This window comes from Pseudophryne corroboree, chromosome 4, assembly GCF_028390025.1.
Source record: "Pseudophryne corroboree isolate aPseCor3 chromosome 4, aPseCor3.hap2, whole genome shotgun sequence".
NCBI classification, from domain to species: domain Eukaryota; kingdom Metazoa; phylum Chordata; class Amphibia; order Anura; family Myobatrachidae; genus Pseudophryne; species Pseudophryne corroboree.
This window is the reverse complement of record NC_086447.1, coordinates 889,047-905,497: the sequence shown is the minus strand read 5'-3', so window position 1 is coordinate 905,497 and position 16,451 is coordinate 889,047. Positions and strand designations below refer to the sequence as shown.

The window sequence follows — 16,451 nt, the reverse complement described above, 5'->3', positions numbered from 1 at the left end:
TGATAATACCTAGATTCAGCCTTACACTGTGCAATGTGCGGGTCTACAACGTGTGGTATTACACAGTCATGTGATAACGTGTGATATTACACCATCATGTGATAATACCTAGATTCAGCCTTACACTGTGCAATGTGCGGAAAGCTGCGGATCTATAACATGTGATATTACACCGTCATGTGATAATAGCTAGATTCATCCTTACACTGTGCAATGTGCGGGTCTACAACGTGTGGTATTACACCGTCATGTGATAATACCTAGATTCAGCCTTACACTGTGCAATGAGCGGAAAGCTGCGGATCTATAACATGTGATATTACACCGTCATGTGATAATAGCTAGATTCATCCATACACTGTGCAATGTGCGGGTCTACAACGTGTGGTATTACACAGTCATGTGATAATACCTAGATTCAGCCTTACACTGTGCAATGTGCGGAAAGCTGTGAAACAAAACTCTTACACTCGTTAGCGTGATTTGATTTAATGTAAACAGGTTGTGTATTACTGGAAGATAACCCATCGCGTGGATCTGTAAACATAGCCAGATATGAGCTGTACATTCTCCACACAAGCGGCTGGATCACATAGTAGAGATTGGTGCTGAGAAAAAGATAATTCAGTCTCCTCATAAAAAATCATTTATCATAAATCAATGCGTCTTATATATATTTATATATGTACATCTTCACCTAACCCTAATTTGGCAGTTCTGAAGATCGCACTCATACGCTGACAGGCTCGCCCGGTTACATGTAGCGTGTGCAGTGCAGCCATGATTCTAACCGATCATTCAGATGTCTTGTATGAAAGATGGCGATATAGAGTACAAGCGGCAGCACCCGGGCATACCCAGGGTACAAGCAGCAGCACCCCACAATATACAGGGTACTACGGCATACACAGAATACACTCCACCATCCATGGGGTCCAAGCGCCAACACTCCACCATCCATGGGGTGCAGGCGCCAACACTCCACCATACATGGGGTACAAGCGCCAACACTCCACCATACATGGGGTACAAGCGCCAGCACTCCACCATACATGGGGTACAAGCGCCAGCACTCCACCATACATGCGGTACAAGCGCCAACACTCCACCATACATGGGGTACAAGCGCCAACACTCCACCATACATGGGGTACAAGCGCCAACACTCCACCATACATGGGGTACAAGCGCCAGCACTCCACCATACATGGGGTACAAGCGCCAGCACTCCACCATACATGCGGTACAAGCGCCAACACTCCACCATACATGGGGTACAAGCGGCAGCACTCCACCATACATGCGGTACAAGCGCCAACACTCCACCATACATGGGGTACAAGCGGCAGCCGTCCGGTTAGACATCTCTGTAAAACCAGCGGTACAACCTCATATAATAGGAATGTCTGGCAGAACACAGTCAAATAACCCTCAGTCAATGTTGGCACAACATAGAAGATCCTGTTTACCTGGAACGCAGTGCTCCATGACTTCAGGACATAAACAAGCTCATTACACTGTATAAAATTGGCATTTGTGCGTCTGGGGATTGGTTGGTAAATATACTCGGTAAGCGCGCCATTCATTTGGTCATACAATGGCACCTATCATGGGTACGTTCTCCTAGTTAATGAAATGTCATGGATAATATATATATATTAATCCCCTGGGGGCCTCATCTTCTAGAAGGAATATTGCAAATCCAGCATTCAGTCACTGAGCAGCAGATGGAGCCGACTTGTACAGGGTTATTAGAGTATGGGGGCAAAGCCGGGCTGCCCCAATCTGTGCAAATCTCAGAATTATAAGTGCAAGCTGAGCGCTACATATAGGTATTAGTGTCCTCTCTCTGCTGGTGTATACGGAGGGAAGGGACCGTCTGCGAGCCTCACAAGTCATCATCGCCAATGCCCTCAAAGGCATAGTTCCCGTGGAAGTCCTCTGCACTCACGTCACTGGTGGAGTTACTGATCCCACGGAGACTGACGGAGCTGAGCTTACTCTGTGGATACAAGGCGGGAAGAGACAGGTTATAGGAAGGTCCTGCCAGCGTCGGGCAGACCCGGCCAGCTCCCACCAGGCTATAGGCATGACGCTACCAGGCCAGGACTACTGAGAGGAACGTGTATAGGGTATATAGGACAGGGCACTGAGCATCCGCTGGTAGTCACAGGTTACAGGAAGGTCCTGCCAACGTTGGGCACACCCGGCCAGGTGACAGGTAATGCCGCAGCACATGCAGAATACGGTAACCCTGTGATCACTCACACTCACCGATAACTTCGCCACGGGCTCCCTGTGCGAGTCTGGGGAATCCTGAGGAGAGAAATAAGATGTCAGCTGTGGAATGTCACCGGTGGGAGGACACAGGGAGGACGCAGACAATATCTCACAGAGAAGACAAAGGAATATAACAAGCAGTAACTCACCAGCAGAGGGGGCGATTTCACCGCCTGCTGACTGTCTGACCGCCGCACCAGGCAGGACTGTCTCTTCCGCAACATCTGCTGATTGAGAGATTGTAGAGACAGCACATCCTGTACGCAGCACAGAGTACCCCTCCCACCAGCCTCCTGTACGCAGCACAGAGCACCCCTCCCACCAGCCTCCTGTACGCAGCACAGAGCACCCCTCCCACCAGCTTCCTGTACGCAGCACCCCTCCCACCAGCCTCCTGTACGCAGCACAGAGCACCCCTCCCACCAGCTTCCTGTACGCAGCACCCCTCCCACCAGCCTCCTGTACGCAGCACAGAGCACCCCTCCCACCAGCTTCCTGTACGCAGCACAGAGCACCCCTCCCTCCTCCTGTACGCAGCACAGAGTACCCCTCCCTCCCGCCTCCTGTACGCAGCACAGAGCACCTCTCCCACCAGCCTCCTGTACGCAGCACAGAGCACCCCTCCCTCCAGCCTCCTGTACGCAGCACAGAGTACCCCTCCCTCCAGCCTCCTGTACGCAGCACAGAGTACCCCTCCCTCCAGCCTCCTGTACGCAGCACAGAGTACCCCTCCCTCCAGCCTCCTGTACGCAGCACAGAGTACCCCTCCCTCCCACCTCCTGTACGCAGCACAGAGTACCCCTCCCTCCCGCCTCCTGTACACAGCACAGAGCACCCCTCCCTTCTGCCTCCTGTACGCAGCACAGAGTACCCCTCCCACCAGCCTCCTGTACGCAGCACAGAGTACCCCTCCCTCCAGCCTCCTGTACGCAGCACAGAGTACCCCTCCCTCCCGACTCCTGTACACAGCACAGAGTACCCCTCCCTCCCGCCTCCTGTACGCAGCACAGAGTACCCCTCCCTCCCGCCTCCTGTACAAAGCACAGAGTAAATCCCTGGTATTTACCTTTTTCATTGTGCCTCCAGACTTCTTCACCATGAGCTCGTCCACCATGGACTGCAGGCAGATACTCATCATTATGGCCTGATGGGGGAAGGTGAGCAGTTACCACCAGGGACAGTACAGAGAACGTCACAATTACACCCAACCGTACAGGAGCCTCACACCAAGCTATATAGAAGCAAGTTCATGGGGTAATAAGGTGTCATTATATATTGTGTTGTGTTTCACAAGTGATAGAACAATGAGACTGGGTAATGAGAGAGAGAGGACGGAGGGCCCTGCACTCTACAGGGTGGCTATGGCTAGGTGCTCCATACTGCATGTTGTAGGGCTGTATGATCACACAGGAGGAGGAGTGTGTGTATACAGAGCATAGAAGGGGGATTAGTAAGAGGATAATGATCATTCACCACCTCTGCCAGAGCCACATGGGAGGGCATGGGCAGTAATACGAGAGTGTGAGGTGGGTGTGGGTAAGTCTCTCGGTGAGATGCAGATAATGCTATGGAGGCACAGTTACACATTCAGGATGACGGGTAGGTATATAAGGGAAATAAATAGTAATACAGGAGAGATTTGCGCCAGATTCCAGCAGGGAGATCTGTATCTGGTCACCAGGGGTCACAGAGAGGTCATATGATGGGACAAGGTGCACACACAGAGGAGCGATGGCTGACCTGCGGGCTGGAGATAGTAATCCACTGCAGGCGGTCCTTGCTCATCAGATACTCGAAGGCCAGTTCCAGCCGCGCCTCCGTCTTGTTGGGGCTCCCGCCGCCACTGCTAAGTGGAACCTGCATAGAATACATCAGACACATTACACCTGCTTGCTGGGACATGTGGTGATCTGACATAACGCCCAGACCACGCATCAGATATAGAATGAGATCAGACTACAGCGCTGCCGAGGATCAGAGGAAAGATCTGCACATACGCGGAGCACGCACAGGCCTTCACATTACACCCAATTATCACTCCGCACTGCTATAATACAGGACACCTAACATCTAGTGACCTCAGACGTTGGTAACGTTAGTGACTGGTTCTATGCGGAGGATCAGAGGACAGATCTGCAAGCAGCACATACGCGGAGCACGCACAGGTCTTCACATTACACCCAATTATCACTCCGCTCTGTTATACAGGACACAATACATGAGAACCTACCTAACATCTAGTGACCTCAGACGTTGGTAACGTTAGTGACTGGTTCTATGCTAAGGATCAGGACAGATCTGCAAGCAGCACATACGCAGAGCACGCACAGGTCTTCACATTACACCCAATTATCACTCCGCTCTGTTATACAGGACACAATACATGAGAACCTACCTAACATCTAGTGACCTCAGACGTTGGTAACGTTAGTGACTGGTTCTATGCTAAGGATCAGGACAGATCTGCAAGCAGCACATACGCAGAGCACGCACAGGTCTTCACATTACACCCAATTATCACTCCGCTCTGTTATACAGGACACAATACATGAGAACCTACCTAACATCTAGTGACCTCAGACGTTGGTAACGTTAGTGACTGGTTCTATGCTGAGGATCAGAGGAAAGATCGGCACATACGCGGAGCACGCACAGGCCTTCACATTACACCCAATTATCACTCCGCACTGCTATAATACAGGACACAATACATGAGAACCTACCTAACATCTAGTGACCTCAGACGTTGGTAACGTTAGTGACTGGTTCTATGCTGAGGATCAGAGGACAGATCTGCAAGCAGCACATACGCAGAGTACGCAGTCTTCACATTACACCCAATTATCACTCCGCACTGCTATAATACAGGACACAATACATGAGAACCTACCTAACATCTAGTGACCTCAGACGTTGGTAACGTTAGTGACTGGTTCTATGCGGAGGATCAGAGGACAGATCTGCAAGCAGCACATACGCAGTGCACGCACAGGCCTTCACATTACACCCAATTATCACTCCGCACTGCTATAATACAGGACACAATACATGAGAACCTACCTAACATCTAGTGACCTAAGACGTCTGTAACTTTAGTGACTGGTTCTATGCTGAGGATCAGAGGACAGATCTGCAAGCAGCACATACGCAGAGCACGCACAGGCCTTCACATTACACCCAATTATCACTCCGCTCTGTTATACAGGACACAATACATGAGAACCGCTAACATCTAGTGACCTAAGACGTCTGTAACTTTAGTGACTGGTTCTATGCTGAGGATCAGAGGAAAGATCCGCACATACGCAGAGCACGCACAGGCCTTCACATTACACCCAATTATCACTCCACACTGTTATACAGGACACAATACATGAGAACCGCTAACATCTAGTGACCTAAGACGTCTGTAACGTTAGTGACTAGTTCTATGCTGAGGATCAGAGGAAAGATCTGCAAGCAGCACATACCAGGATGCACGCAGAGGCCTTCACATTACACCTAATTATCATTCCGTTTTGTTATAGGGGACTGTCTATGACATACAGGACACAACACATAAGAACCTCTAATATCTAGTGACCTCAAACGTCGGTAACGTTAGTGACTGGTTCTATGCTGTGGATCAGAGGAAAGATCTGCAAGCAGCACATACCAGGACGCACGCAGAGGCCTTCACATTACACCTAATTATCATTCCGTTTTGTTATAGGGGACATTCTATGACATATAGGACACAATACAGGAGAACCGATATCTAGTGACCTCAGACATCGGTAATGTTAGTGACTGGTTCTATGCTGAATATGATGGAAAGAGTTACCCAGGTGAGATGAAGGAAATCAGAGATGGTGACTACCGGCAACAACTGGAAATGACATCATCCCCAGGGGAATATGTCATACGTCCTCACAGCTACTCAGACCTACAATGATTAATTCACGTGGCGTCTGCAGGTCTGAGTCATTTGTATCAGCGCCCTGTGACAGAAATGTGACGCGAGCAGCGTCCGTGTGTAATGTGAGTCACATGTCAAGAAAGTGCATATAGAGCAGCCTCCTGTAAGAGGTGCATCCAGCTTCCACCATTACCAAACTGACCCGAGCATGGGGGCGGGGTTATAGGGAGAAGGACAGAGGCATCCTGGGATATCTGAAAATGCTTCACTGAATGGTGCCCAGGAGCTGATCTTACCACCTTTAACCCCAATGTTATCCTTGCGGAGCCCTATGGAATCCGAAGAAGAAAAGGGAAAATACACTAATGCCTGAGCAGGAGGCTGCAGGGAAAGAAACCGGCACTGCTACAGCCACGGATAAGGGGGATACATTCTAGCTGTATATCCTGTATCACACGCATGTAGGGTGTTCCTGTTACACTGTATGCCGGGTGTTCCTGTTATCTGTTACACTGTATGCCGGGTGTTCCTGTTATCTGTTACACTGTATGCCGGATGCTCCTGTTATCTGTTACACTGTATGTGGGGTGTTCCTGTTATCTGTTACACTGTATGCTGGGTGTACCTGTTATCTGTTACACTGTATGCCGGGTGTTCCTGTTATCTGTTACACTGTATGTGGGGTGTTCCTGTTATCTGTTACACTGTATGCCGGGTGTTCCTGTTATCTGTTACACTGTATGCCGGGTGTTCCTGTTATCTGTTACACTGTATGCCGGATGCTCCTGTTATCTGTTACACTGTATGTGGGGTGTTCCTGTTATCTGTTACACTGTATGCTGGGTGTACCTGTTATCTGTTACACTGTATGCCGGGTGTTCCTGTTATCTGTTACACTGTATGCCGGGTGTTCCTGTTATCTGTTACACTGTATGTGGGGTGTTCCTGTTATCTGTTACACTGTATGCCGGGTGTTCCTGTTATCTGTTACACTGTATGCCGGGTGTTCCTGTTATCTGTTACACTGTATGCCGGATGCTCCTGTTATCTGTTACACTGTATGTGGGGTGTTCCTGTTATCTGTTACACTGTATGCTGGGTGTACCTGTTATCTGTTACACTGTATGCCGGGTGTTCCTGTTATCTGTTACACTGTATGCGGGGTGTTCCTGTTATCTGTTACACTGTATGCCGGGTGTTCCTGTTATCTGTTACACTGTATGCCGGATGCTCCTGTTATCTGTTACACTGTATGTGGGGTGTTCCTGTTATCTGTTACACTGTATGCTGGGTGTACCTGTTATCTGTTACACTGTATGCCGGGTGTTCCTGTTATCTGTTACACTGTATGCGGGGTGTTCCTGTTATCTGTTACACTGTATGCCGGGTGTTCCTGTTATCTGTTACTCTGTATGCCTGGTGTTCCTGTTATCTGTTACACTGTATGCCTGGTGTTCCTGTTATCTGTTACACTGTATGCCGGGTGTTCCTGTTATCTGTTACACTGTATGCCGGGTGTTCCTGTTATCTGTTACACTGTATGCCGGGTGTTCCTGTTATCTGTTACACTGTATGCCGGGTGTTCCTGTTATCTGTTACACTGTATGCGGGGTGTTCCTGTTATCTGTTACTCTGTATGCCTGGTGTTCCTGTTATCTGTTACACTGTATGCCTGGTGTTCCTGTTATCTGTTACACTGTATGTGGGGTGTTCCTGTTATCTGTTACACTGTATGCCGGATGTTCCTGTTATCTGTTACACTGTATGTGGGGTGTTCCTGTTATCTGTTACACTGTATGTGGGGTGTTCCTGTTATCTGTTACACTGTATGCCGGATGTTCCTATTATCTGTTACACTGTATGTGGGGTGTTCCTGTTATCTGTTACACTGTATGCCGAGTGTTCCTGTTATCTGTTACACTGTATGCCGAGTGTTCCTGTTATCTGTTACACTGTATGCCGGGAGTTCCTGTTATCTGTTACACTGTATGTGGGGTGTTCCTGTTATCTGTTACACTGTATGCCGGGAGTTCCTGTTATCTGTTACACTGTATGCCGGGTGTTCCTGTTATCTGTTACACTGTATGCCGGGTGTTCCTGTTATCTGTTACACTGTATGCCGGGTGTATTCTGTTACACTGTATGCCGGGTGTTCCTGTTATCTGTTACACTGTATGCCGGGTGTTCCTGTTATCTGTTACACTGTATGCCGGGTGTTCCTGTTATCTGTTACACTGTATGTGGGGTGTTCCTGTTATCTGTTACACTGTATGCCGGATGTTCCTGTTATCTGTTACACTGTATGTGGGGTGTTCCTGTTATCTGTTACACTGTATGTGGGGTGTTCCTATTATCTGTTACACTGTATGTGGGGTGTTCCTGTTATCTGTTACACTGTATGCCGAGTGTTCCTGTTATCTGTTACACTGTATGCCGAGTGTTCCTGTTATCTGTTACACTGTATGCCGAGTGTTCCTGTTATCTGTTACACTGTATGCCGGGTGTTTCTGTTATCTGTTACACTGTATGCCGGGTGTTCCTGTTATCTGTTACACTGTATGCCGGGTGTTCCTGTTATCTGTTACACTGTATGCCGAGTGTTCCTGTTATCTGTTACACTGTATGCCGAGTGTTCCTGTTATCTGTTACACCTTATGCCGAGTGTTCCTGTTATCTGTTACACTGTATGCCGGGTGTTCCTGTTATCTGTTACACTGTATGCCGGGTGTTCCTGTTATCTGTTACACTGTATGCCGAGTGTTCCTGTTATCTGATACACTGTATGCCGGGTGTTCCTGTTATCTGTTACACTGTATGCCGGGTGTTCCTGTTATCTGTTACACTGTATGCCGGGTGCTCCTGTTATCTGTTACACTGTATGCCGGGTGTTCCTGTTATCTGCTACACTGTATGCCGAGTGTTCCTGTTATCTGTTACACTGTATGCCGGGTGTTCCTGTTATCTGTTACACTGTATGCCGAGTGTTCCTGTTATCTGTTACACTGTATGCCGGGTGTTTCTGTTATCTGTTACACTGTATGCCGGGTGTTCCTGTTATCTGTTACACTGTATGCCGGGTGTTCCTGTTATCTGTTACACTGTATGCCGAGTGTTCCTGTTATCTGTTACACTGTATGCCGGGTGCTCCTGTTATCTGTTACACTGTATGCCGAGTGTTCCTGTTATCTGTTACACTGTATGCCGAGTGTTCCTGTTATCTGTTACACTGTATGCCGGGTGTTCCTGTTATCTGTTACACTGTATGCCGAGTGTTCCTGTTATCTGTTACACTGTATGTGGGGTGTTCCTGTTATCTGTTACACTGTATGCCGGGTGTTCCTGTTATCTGTTACACTGTATGCCGGGTGTTTCTGTTATCTGTTACACTGTATGCCGGGTGTTCCTGTTATCTGTTACACTTTATGCCGGGTGCTCCTGTTATCTGTTACACTGTATGTGGGGTGTTCCTGTTATCTGTTACACTGTATGCCGAGTGTTCCTGTTATCTGTTACACTGTATGCCGGGTGTTACTGTTATCTGTTACACTGTATGCCGGGTGTTCCTGTTATCTGTTACATTGTATGCCGGGTGTTCCTGTTATCTGTTACACTGTATGCCGGGTGTTCCTGTTATCTGTTACACTGTATGCCGGGTGTTCCTGTTATCTGTTACACTGTATGCCGAGTGTTCCTGTTATCTGTTACACTGTATGCCGGGTGTTCCTGTTATCTGTTACACTGTATGTGGGTTGTTCCTGTTATCTGTTACACTGTATGCCGGATGTTCCTGTTATCTGTTACACTGTATGCCGGGTGTCTCTGTTATCTGTTACACTGTATGCCGGGTGTCTCTGTTATCTGTTACACTGTATGCCGGGTGTTTCTGTTATCTGTTACACTGTATGCCGGGTGTTCCTGTTATCTGTTACACTGTATGCCGGGTGTTCCTGTTATCTGTTACACTGTATGCCGAGTGTTCCTGTTATCTGTTACACTGTATGCCGGGTGTTCCTGTTATCTGTTACACTGTATGTGGGTTGTTCCTGTTATCTGTTACACTGTATGCCGGGTGTTCCTGTTATCTGTTACACTGTATGCCGAGTGTTCCTGTTATCTGTTACACTGTATGCCGGGTGTTCCTGTTATCTGTTACACTGTATGCCGTGTGCTCCTGTTATCTGTTACACTGTATGCCGGGTGTTTCTGTTATCTGTTACACTGTATGCCGGGTGTTCCCGTTATCTGTTACACTGTATGCCGGGTGTTCCGGTTATCTGTTACACTGTATGCCGGGTGTTCCTGTTATCTGTTACTCTGTATGCGGGGTGTTCCTGTTATCTGTTACACTGTATGCCAGGTGTTCCTGTTATCTGTTACACTGTATGCCGGGTGTTCCTGTTATCTGTTACACTGTATGTGGGATGCTCCTGTTATCTGTTACACTGTATGTGGGGTGCTCCTGTTATCTGTTACACTGTATGCCGGGCGTTCCCGTTATCTGTTACACTGTATGCCGTTCATGTTATCTGCCGCTCCTGTTATCTGTTACACTGTATGTCAGGCGTTCCTGTTATCTGTTACTCTGTATGCAAGGTGTCCCTGTTATGATATACTGTATGCTGGGTGTTCCTGTTATGTTACACTGTATGCCGGGTGTTCCTGTTATCTGTTACACTGTATGCGGGGGGTGTTCCTGTTATCTGTTACACTGTATGCTGGATGCTACTTTTATCTGTTACACTGTATGCGGGGGAAGCTCCTGTTATCCGTTACACTGTATGCCGGGTGTTCCTGTAATCTGTTATACTGTATGCTGGGTACTCCTGTTATGTTACATTGTATGCGGGGTGTTCCTGTTATCTGTTACACTGTATGCCGGGTGTTCCTGTTATCTGTTACACTGTATGTGGGGTGTTCCTGTTATCTGTATGTGAGGTGTTCCTGATATGATATACTGTATGCCGGGTGTTTCTGTTATGTTAAACTGTATGCCGGGTGTTTCTGTTATCTGTTCCTCTGTATGCCGGGTGTTCCTGTTACACTGTATGCCGGGTGTTCCTGTTACACTGTATGCCGGGTGTATTCTGTTCCACTGTATGCGGGTTGTTCCTGTTATCTGTTCCTCTGTATGCCGGGTGTTCCTCTTATGTTACACTGTATGCCGGGTGCTCCTGTTGTCTGTTACATTGTATGCCGGGTGTTCCTGTTATCTGTTACATTGTATGCCGGGTGTTCCTGTTATCTGTTCCAGTGTATGCGGGGTGTTCCTGTTATCTCTTCCACTGTATGTGGGTTGTTCCTGTTATCTCTTCCACTGTATGCGGGTTGTTCCTGTTATCTGTTCCACTGTATGTGGGGTGTTACTATGATCTGTTCCACTGTATGTGGGGTGTTACTGTGATCTGTTACACTGTATGCCGGGTGTTCCTCTTATGATACACTGTATGCCGGGTACTCCTGTTATCTGTTACATTGTATGCGGGGTGTTCCTGTTATCTGTTACACTGCATGCGGGTTGTTCCTGTTATCTGTTCCACTGTATGCGGGTTGTTCCTGTTATCTGTTCCACTGTATGCGGGTTGTTCCTGTTATCTGTTCCACTGTATTCGGGTTGTTCCTGTTATCTGTTCCACTGTATTCGGGTTGTTCCTGTTATCTGTTCCACTGCATGTGGGGTGTTACTATGATCTGTTCCACTGCATGTGGGGTGTTACTATGATCTGTTCCACTGTATGTGGGGTGTTACTGTGATCTGTCACACTGTATGCCGGGTGTTCCTCTTATGTTACACTGTATGCCGGGTGTTCCTGTTATCTGTTACACTGTATGCCGGGTGTTCCTGTTATCTGTTACTCTGTATGCGAGGTGTGCCTGTTATGATATACTGTATGCCGGGTGTTCCTGTTATGTTACACTGTATGCCGGGTGCTCCTGTTATCTGTTATATTGTATGCAGGGTGTTCCTGTTATCTGTTCCTCTTTATGTGGGGTTACTGTGATCTGTTCCACTGTATGTGGGGCGTTACTGTGATCTGTTCCACTGTATGTGGGGCGTTACTGTGATCTGTTCCACTGTATGTGGGGCGTTACTGTGATCTGTTACACTGTATGTGGGGCGTTACTGTGATCTGTTACACTGTATGTGGGGCGTTACTGTGATCTGTTACACTGTATGTGGGGCGTTACTGTGATCTGTTCCACTGTATGTGGGGTGTTACTGTGATCTGTTCCACTGTATGTCGGGTGTTCTTGTTTTCTGTTACACTGTATGCCGGGTGTCCCTGTTATCTGTTACACTGTATGCCCGGTGTTCCTGTTATCTGTTACACTGTATGCCGGGTGTTCCTGTTATCTGTTACACTGTATGTGGGGTGCTCCTGTTATCTGTTACACTGTATGTGAGGTGTTCCTGTTATCTGTTACACTGTATGTGGGGTGCTCCTGTTATCTGTTACACTGTATGTGAGGTGTTCCTGTTATCTGTTACACTGTATGTGGGGTGCTCCTGTTATCTGTTACACTGTATGTGAGGTGTTCCTGTTATCTGTTACACTGTATGCCGGGTGTTCCTGTTATCTGTTAACCTGTATGCGGGGTGTTCCTGTTATCTGTTCCACTGTATGCGGGTTGTTCCTGTTATCTCTTCCACTGTATGTGGGGTGTTACTATGATCTGTTCCACTGTATGTGGGGTGTTACTTTGATCTGTTACACTGTATGCCGGGTGTTCCTCTTATGATACACTGTATGCCGGGTACTCCTGTTATCTGTTACATTGTATGCGGGGTGTTCCTGTTATCTGTTACACTGTATGCGGGTTGTTCCTGTTATGTTACACTGTATGCGGGTTGTTCCTGTTATCTGTTCCACTGTATGCGGGTTGTTCCTGTTATCTGTTCCACTGTATGCGGGTTGTTCCTGTTATCTGTTCCACTGCATGTGGGGTGTTACTATGATCTGTTCCACTGTATGTGGGGTGTTACTGTGATCTGTCACACTGTATGCCGGGTGTTCCTGTTATCTGTTACACTGTATGCCGGGTGTTCCTGTTATCTGTTACACTGTATGCGGGGTGTTCCTGTTATCTGTTCCACTGTATGTGGGGTGTTACTGTGATCTGTTCCACTGTATGTGGGGTGTTCTTGTTATCTGTTACACTGTATGCCGGGTGTTCCTGTTATCTGTTACACTGTATGCCGGGTGTTCCTGTTATCTGTTACACTGTATGCGAGGTGTTCCTGTTATGATATACTGTATGCCGGGTGTTCCTGTTATCTGTTACACTGTATGCCGGGTGTTCCTGTTATCTGTTAACCTGTATGCCGGGTGTTCCTGTTATCTGTTAACCTGTATGCCGGGTGTTCCTGTTATCTGTTACACTGTATGCCGGGTGTTCCTGTTATCTGTTACACTGTATGTGAGGTGTTCCTGTTATCCTGTATGTGGGGTGCTCCTGTTATCTGTTACACTGTATGTGAGGTGTTCCTGTTATCTGTTACACTGTATGCCGGGTGTTCCTGTTATCTATTAACCTGTATGCGGGGTGTTCCTGTTATGTTACACTGTATGCGGGTTGTTCCTGTTATCTGTTCCACTGTATGCGGGTTGTTCCTGTTATCTCTTCCACTGTATGCGGGTTGTTCCTGTTATCTGTTCCACTGCATGTGGGGTGTTACTATGATCTGTTCCACTGTATGTGGGGTGTTACTGTGATCTGTCACACTGTATGCCGGGTGTTCCTGTTATCTGTTACACTGTATGCCGGGTGTTCCTGTTATCTGTTACACTGTATGCCGGGTGTTCCTGTTATCTGTTACACTGTATGCCGGGTGTTCCTGTTATCTGTTACTCTGTATGCGAGGTGTGCCTGTTATGATATACTGTATGCCGGGTGTTCCTGTTATGTTACACTGTATGCCGGGTGCTCATGTTATCTGTTATATTGTATGCAGGGTGTTCCTGTTATCTGTTCCTCTTTATGCGGGTTGTTCCTGTTATCTGTTCCACTGTATGTGGGGTTACTGTGATCTGTTCCACTGTATGTGGGGCGTTACTGTGATCTGTTCCACTGTATGTGGGGCGTTACTGTGATCTGTTCCACTGTATGTGGGGCGTTACTGTGATCTGTTCCACTGTATGTGGGGCGTTACTGTGATCTGTTCCACTGTATGTGGGGTGTTACTGTGATCTGTTCCACTGTATGTGGGGTGTTACTGTGATCTGTTCCACTGTATGTGGGGTGTTCTTGTTATCTGTTACACTGTATGCCGGGTGTTCCTGTTATCTGTTACACTGTATGCCGGGTGTTCCTGTTATCTGTTAACCTGTATGCCGGGTGTTCCTGTTATCTGTTACACTGTATGCCGGGTGTTCCTGTTATCTGTTACACTGTATGTGAGGTGTTCCTGTTATCTGTTACACTGTATGTGGGGTGCTCCTGTTATCTGTTACACTGTATGTGGGGTGCTCCTGTTATCTGTTACACTGTATGTGAGGTGTTCCTGTTATCTGTTCCACTGTATGCCGGGTGTTCCTGTTATCTGTTAACCTGTATGCGGGGTGTTCCTGTTATCTGTTCCACTGTATGCGGGTTGTTCCTGTTATCTCTTCCACTGTATGTGGGGTGTTACTATGATCTGTTCCACTGTATGTGGGGTGTTACTTTGATCTGTTACACTGTATGCCGGGTGTTCCTCTTATGATACACTGTATGCCGGGTACTCCTGTTATCTGTTACATTGTATGCGGGGTGTTCCTGTTATCTGTTACACTGTATGCGGGTTGTTCCTGTTATGTTACACTGTATGCGGGTTGTTCCTGTTATCTGTTCCACTGTATGCGGGTTGTTCCTGTTATCTGTTCCACTGTATGCGGGTTGTTCCTGTTATCTGTTCCACTGCATGTGGGGTGTTACTATGATCTGTTCCACTGTATGTGGGGTGTTACTGTGATCTGTCACACTGTATGCCGGGTGTTCCTGTTATCTGTTACACTGTATGCCGGGTGTTCCTGTTATCTGTTACACTGTATGCCGGGTGTTCCTGTTATCTGTTACACTGTATGCCGGGTGTTCCTGTTATCTGTTACTCTGTATGCGAGGTGTGCCTGTTATGATATACTGTATGCCGGGTGTTCCTGTTATGTTACACTGTATGCCGGGTGCTCCTGTTATCTGTTATATTGTATGCAGGGTGTTCCTGTTATCTGTTCCTCTTTATGCGGGTTGTTCCTGTTATCTGTTCCACTGTATGTGGGGTTACTGTGATCTGTTCCACTGTATGTGGGGAGTTACTGTGATCTGTTCCACTGTATGTGGGGCGTTACTGTGATCTGTTCCACTGTATGTGGGGCGTTACTGTGATCTGTTCCACTGTATGTGGGGCGTTACTGTGATCTGTTCCACTGTATGTGGGGCGTTCCTGTTATCTGTTACACTGTATGTGAGGTGTTCCTGTTATCTGTTACACTGTATGCGGGGTGTTCCTGTTATCTGTTACACTGTATGCCGGGTGTTCCTGTTATCTGTTACACTGTATGCCGGGTGCTCCTGTTATCTGTTACACTGTATGCCGGGTGTTCCTGTTATCTGTTACACTGTATGCCGGGTGCTCCTGTTATCTGTTACACTGTATGCCGGGTGCTCCTGTTATCTGTTACACTGTATGCCGGGTGCTCCTGTTATCTGTTACACTGTATGCCGGGTGTTCCTGTTATCTGTTACACTGTATGTGAGGTGTTCCTGTTATCTGTTACACTGTATGTGAGGTGTTCCTGTTATCTGTTACACTGTATGTGGGGTGTTCCTGTTATCTGTTACACTGTATGTGAGGTGTTCCTGTTATCTGTTACACTGTATGTGGGGTGTTCCTGTTATCTGTTACACTGTATGTGGGGTGTTCCTGTTATCTGTTACACTGTATGTGAGGTGTTCCTGTTATCTGTTACACTGTATGTGGGGTGTTCCTGTTATCTGTTACACTGTATGCCAGGTGCTCCCGTTATCTGTTACACTGTATGCCGGGTGTTCCCGTTATCTGTTACACTGTGTGCCGGGTGTTCCTCTTATCTGTTACACTGTATGCCGGGTGTTCCTGTTATCTGTTACATTGTATGTGGGGTGTTCCTGTTATCTGTTACACTGTATGCCGGGTGCTCCTGTTATCTGTTACACTGTATGCCGGGTGTTCCTGTTATCTGTTACACTGTATGCGAGGTGTCCCTGTTATCTGTTACACTGTATGCCGGGTGTTCCTGTTATCTGTTACACTGTATGT

At 47.5% G+C, this 16,451-nt stretch overlaps 1 protein-coding gene across 1 annotated transcript in view; it reads right to left on the bottom strand.

Annotated features, from left to right (window-relative positions):
- Window positions 1-473: 473 nt before the first annotated feature.
- SNX17 (sorting nexin 17) overlaps window positions 474-16,451 on the bottom strand; it is a 216,076-nt gene continuing 200,098 nt past the window's right edge. Inside the window, exons 11-15 of the mRNA XM_063916496.1 lie at window positions 4,021-4,137; window positions 3,347-3,424; window positions 2,430-2,504; window positions 2,275-2,316; window positions 474-2,002 (exon numbers count right to left, since the gene is read on the bottom strand). Coding sequence (XP_063772566.1) covers window positions 1,889-2,002; window positions 2,275-2,316; window positions 2,430-2,504; window positions 3,347-3,424; window positions 4,021-4,137 — 426 coding nt within the window. The 3' untranslated portion in view covers window positions 474-1,888. The remainder of the gene's footprint in view (window positions 2,003-2,274; window positions 2,317-2,429; window positions 2,505-3,346; window positions 3,425-4,020; window positions 4,138-16,451) is intronic.